Here is a 6000-nt window from a genome sequence, read left to right on the forward strand (position 1 = left end):
TATGTATTGTATGTGGATGGAGCATCTCTTAACGTAGCTTTCACCGCCATTATCCAGCTGTAAATTCCCTCTTCTTTGGCCAGGTTACGTCCACCCAAGTTTCCCTCATTCATTTGAGCAGCGCCACCATCAAGTAGCGACGCCCAGTGAGTGAAACTGGCAGGGACTCTTTACTTTAGCCTTAATTAATTCATTTAAAATATCGATATTTGCCCTTGTGTATGGATTATTGCGCTGCACAAGGAAGGACGACGATATATCACCAAATCGATTTTTTTTTTACCCACCCCCATTTAACATGGAAACCTTTGTCATTGTATACTTGTAAACAAAAGTGCGAGGGCTGCAAAACACATTCACATTCATATTCAACAAACAAATGGCATGTTCCAGATATAAACGCAGATGCGGATCTAACATGAGCTGCAGGAATATTTTGTCGTTTCAAGTGGTGAATGCCTATGGTCTTCATTGAAAGCGTTGATTCTTATCCATCAGTTATTTTATTTAAAACCTAGTGTAGTTTCATTTATTTTCATGGTTTACTAGTTATAAAGAACAATCTGTTACTAAAAGTATGACAAGGTTTAATATATCTATAAATGCAGGAAATGCCTGTCTGTCAATCACATATCTGTCAAACGGGTTGCTTGACAGGCTTCATATTTGGCAGATGACAGATATCACTGTACGAGTCGCTTCCATCTCACACAGCATGTCCAACAAAAAAATGTTGTTGTTTTTTATTCTATCGCTTGTTGTGTTTTTAATTTGTCCTCTACACATGTCTAAGTGTCTTTATGTGGAGTACCACAATGACAATGTGACAATGAACTAATTCTTAATAGACATCTCTGGCATCTCTCTCCATCTCTCCTGATGTTCCTGCTGGTGGTTTATCCGTCTTTGGATCTAATCTGCTCTGCTTCTAACTCTGTGTACAAGGAGCCCCCTGGTGGGAGCGGCTGCAGGACTGGGAGGAGCAACATCCATCTGGAGGCCCCATCGAGGGAGGAGAGACGTGCAACACTGTGTCTGTGAGCATCTACGTAGGTGCAGTATGAGTGCAAGTAAACACCACAAGACAGAGGCACGATGAGTGAGAGAGCCGGAACGTTCTTCGGCAAACATGTATCTTCTATGGTATGTGAGAGTGGGCTTAGTCCACGGATGTGGAGCTTGCCAAACAAACTAAACAAATACGTAAATGTCTTTAGGGGAACATGAGTGGGTCTACTGAAGCAAGTACGGGCAAAGAGTGAGAGGAGAGAAGCTTGTGTGTAGCATTTTACAATGAAGGCACCACAATGCTCGGGGGGGGGGGCTAATAAACGTGCATTTTGGTCCCGCTAGTTAAAGAAAGGGACATGATTCATGCTGAGAGCTGTCTGATCAGTGCGGCATGTTTGCTTTGCGGTAATTGCTTCTTATTATTAAAGACTCAGTACATCAATATTTGCAAGAAGTAACTTTGAAGATGTGCTGCATAACTGTCTTCATTTGAGCCTTAAACACATCACATCACATCAAGTGGCCTCTGCATGAAACATGTAGACCTAGGGCTGGGAAATAAATTTAAATGCATATATATATATACATACATATACATATATATATATATATATATATATATATATATATATATATATATATATATATATATATGTAACATGTTCCCATCTAATTCTGGTTTTGTTTGCTGTGCACGAAGAAGGACCACACATCCTACAAACTTACTAGTAAGTGGTATCGTGGTATTGGCATGCAGAGCTGACGCCAGTACATTTGTTGCAAGGTTTACAATAAGCAATTCCTATTGAAAAAGCGCAGATCAAAAAGAAGTAAAACATTTTTTGGAAAGAAAATATAGCTGTGTGAGACAGTCACTGTAGTTACCAGTGAGCAAAAAGCAAACCACTCTCTTCTCTCTCTGTACGTTCTCTGCTTGGTGAGTGGCAGAAAGTTGCAGCAGCAGATATTCTGTCACTTCAAATGTCCTCTCTGTATATTCAGTATAGTATGGCTGAAACAAGCACAAAGTCATTGTCTTTAACTTATTTGTCTTAGGCTTAGTGAGCTGCAATTTATTCAACGATTTCGCACTCGTTCTCTTGTCTGACAACAGAGGCAGAGCACCATGTAAAAGAAGAGTGGCTCCATTGGGATCCAGCAGTATTAAGATTCTGTGTATGTGAACACACAGAGAGCAGGGATAAATGGCTCCAAGCAACTGGCACTAGACACAAAATACAACACAGTGAAATCATAAATACACTTGTTTATCACATGTCCACGTCACTCATTTAAAGCGACTTTGCACATACAGAGTCCAGTCAGAGGCAGTCATAGACCAGGTTTTTAGTCCTGTTGTAATGGTTACTGAGCAACAGAGGATCATTCTCCTTAGAATAATAAAAACATTAAAAAGAAAAAACATCCTGTGTCCACTGCTCATTAACAGACACTGTCCTAAAAAGTATTTAAGCTGGGTTTCTTTTCTCAGAGTAGGTCATTTAAAAGAAGTGTGAGTGCATACAGATGGAATGGAAAACACAGAGGCACAGGGGGAGCTGTGCTGTTCTTTTTGCCACTAATAAAACACAAAAAAACATTTTTTGGATAGAAGAGGCTCCAAAGCCGACAGTGGTGAAGCCCTGTGGGGGCAGTTATATACACATGGCCTCCAGATAAATAGTCCCCCTTTGATGTGAATAGGATATTGGATTTCAAGGTTATTACTTCACCTTGTTATTTCTGTTACAAGAAATACCATTCATAACCAGATTAAAGTTTGGAGAGGGACATAGAAAACAAACACATCCCACTCAGGCAAAGGAAAAGATTCCTCTGTCTCTGCTCTTGTTTTACTTTTAAATCTCATGTTCCTCGATATGGAAGAACACAAGTGGATACCTAAACCAACATGGAGGCTTATCATGTGCACGTTTGCCTACCTGAGCTCCAAATCACAAAACCTAATACTCATCTACCATCATCCATATAAGTCAACATATCATAGTGCATGTGTCTGTTATGATCTGCATGTTTAATAATCCCATTAATAGTCTTGCTTGAGTACAGTTGTTGTTGTAATCATCATTACTATCATAGTAATAAATAATGTGATTTTTTTTTTCAATCAAAACTTTTAAAATGACACACAACATCTGTCTCAATCACATCACAATTAGGACAGATAAACACGTAGAATCCGATACAATCCAAATGTTCTATATATATATATATATATATATATATATATATCGCATGTTTCACTATGCACACACAGTAAAAATTTTAATATTGGTGTTGGTGTCGGACACAAAAAAGTGGTATCGTTCGATGCCTAATCACATCAGTAAATCAGGAATGATTCTGAAGGATTTTTATAAAAATCTAATAGAATAATTGTGAACGTCACTTTGAATCTAAACAGGTTTCTACCAACAAAATAAAACACTCATCACATTCATGTGACATCTGATTCCTGCCCTCTCTTATCAACAATGACATGTCTCTGCTGTATATACACAGCGCTTTTCTAGTCCTGCCGACCACTCAAAGCTACTTCACACTTCAGTTTGGCCATTCACCCATTCATACAACACACTATGAGCAGCATAAGTGTCTCGCATGGACACATTGGCATGTAAGTTAGGCAGAGCCGGGAATCAAACCCTTGTCCTTCCAGTCGACAGCTGTCTCTCTCTACCACTCAACCACCGCTGGCCCAGCTCAGCATAGAAACGTCATAACACACCAGATCCCACAGAGGGCGGTGGAAATAAATTACAGGACCTCAAAACAGCTGATTACTGGCAGAGTCGTCAGAGACTAGCAGCCAAAATGATAGTTTTCCATGTTACAGAGGCTTTAGAAGAAACACATAAATATTCATCACCCATAGAAATCACTTCTACACCAAGGAGTCCTAGAAACAAACCCACACAGATTAAAAAAAAATATACAAACGCAAACGGGTATGTGGAGCCATAGCCCAGTGGAGATCTGCTCTGAAAAATATTCCAATCAGACAACTAGTCTGAACACATTTTCAACAATAAGGAGTATAATGCTAACTGACATCAGCATTGTTGCAGATCAGGGTTTGTGTCTTTCTTTGTTTTCAGGGTTCACGATCGTTCACGATAGATAGACGCCATTACAGCTCCACAAATATGAAGCCAAAACATCTTAATCACCTCCTTGTGGCTGGCGACTCTACCCCCTCCAAATAAGCAAATAACACATATTATAACGAAGCTAAATGAATTATATCATTCACATTCACACTTGTTCATATGTACGTTTCTGATAAAAGTAAGTAAAAGTCCAATGCAAAGAGCCACTAAACCACTAAATATGCTGTTTGACACTGCCTGAATGCATTTATTTACACAAAAAATGCCCATTACATTCAAACCAATGTCAAATGAGTTCACATGACTCTGCCACATTCTGAGGGGGCTGAGATATACAGATCAACAAAAAGTTTCATTAGATAAGGAGAGAATTCTACTGCTCAAAAATCCCATCATTCAGCAGATTGCTGCCACTGTATACACTCAAATACATCATTATGTAACATTATTAGTGTTATTATTCTACAACAGAAGCAGAATCATGATAAACACTTTTCTAGTCTTGATGACCAGCCAAAGCTGTTTTACACTGCAGCTTTAACACTCACACACTTACTCACACATACAGCATCAGAAACCATCAGAGCTGAGAAAATCAAACCATCAACCTTCGAGCTGAAAGACAACTTGCTTTACCGCTGAGCTACCACGGCCCCTGCCCTCTCCTAATAACAACAACTCTCCAACAACAACAAACATTGGCAAAAGTTGCACACAATGTGCATCTGTTTTCTGAAGAACAAGCAAAACATGGCTGTACAATGTGTTGAAAGGGTTGAACAAAGTTGTCACACTTGACTTCTCTCGGGTCATTCCAGGGTCAGCAGGTTAGTTCGAGTCACGTAACTCTGTCCTGGAATAATTAAACGTGCTAGGAGCGGGGAATTAGAGGCAGGAGCCATATTAAGCTGCGCACTAACTTCCATGTAACGCGCTGGTAAAAACCTGGTACTTACTTAATGAAGAAACTGGCTCCTTCGTCCGTGAAACCTTCCTCCCATCCCGGTGGCAGATCTGAAACGAAACCACAAGAGACAAGAGTTGTTTGTCTCCGTGACACCTGTGAAAGTTTACAGCCACGGGATGGGCCCACGCAGTGTGCACACTGAAGTTAGCAGAGAAGACAAACAGCGCAAAGTAAAGACGAAGCGTGAAATGAGCGGCAGGTCAAACAGCCACGCACAAGCCGCCTAGCTAGCTACCTGAGCGGATCATGTGTCCGGAGTTCACCGGTTCACCAGAGCGTGGATGGAGCCAGGTGGTGGTCCGAGTTTCATCACTGCCGCACGGACACACCGAGGGAGAAATGAGGGAGGGAGGGAGGGGGAGAAGAAGGAGGGGGCAGAAAAAAAAAACACCTGTTACACCGTCGTAGAGGAAACAACTCCCGTCAGAGCGAGAGACACGGTGCGATAAGACACACATTTTCCCCACTCACTTGATGAAGAAGACCCTGCCGTCCCGACACACACCGTAAGACCAGTGCTCAGGTAAAGTGTCCCGCCCGACAGGCGCCGCCATGATCCGGTCTCAAGTCCGATTTCACCTCATTCCTTCTGCACGGACTCTCCCGGGAGCTCAGCGATCACCGCTACGCTAGGGCCAGAGCTGCCTTCAGGGACTCGTTTAAAGCCAGGACATCTGAGCATCGAGCTAAAACCAGGGAGCGATGTCGACAACATACATCCCTATATTGATTTGTTCCACTGTTCATTTATTCTGTACATTTTCTGTCAATGTTGTATTCAATAGTATTGTGAATCACAATTATATTAGTCAGGATAATCGTGATAATAGTTGTCCTATTAGGTAGGTAGGTAGGTTAATTACATACTGACCTGCTTTTCAATTTCTGTTA

The 6000-nt window shown here is 41.1% G+C and overlaps 1 protein-coding gene across 8 annotated transcripts in view; it reads right to left on the reverse strand.

The window, feature by feature from the left end:
- Positions 1-5735, reverse strand: part of LOC131469500 (pleckstrin homology domain-containing family A member 7-like) — a 96180-nt gene extending 90445 nt beyond the window's left edge. For all 8 annotated transcript variants that reach the window (XM_058644462.1, XM_058644465.1, XM_058644470.1 and 5 more), the window contains exons 1-3: positions 5581-5735; positions 5345-5421; positions 5099-5156 (exon numbers count right to left, since the gene is read on the reverse strand). In XM_058644462.1, coding sequence (XP_058500445.1) covers positions 5099-5156; positions 5345-5421; positions 5581-5663 — 218 coding nt within the window. In that variant the 5' untranslated portion in view covers positions 5664-5735. The remainder of the gene's footprint in view (positions 1-5098; positions 5157-5344; positions 5422-5580) is intronic.
- Positions 5736-6000: the final 265 nt, after the last annotated feature.

Source organism: Solea solea, chromosome 12 (assembly GCF_958295425.1).
Source record: "Solea solea chromosome 12, fSolSol10.1, whole genome shotgun sequence".
NCBI lineage: Eukaryota > Metazoa > Chordata > Actinopteri > Pleuronectiformes > Soleidae > Solea > Solea solea.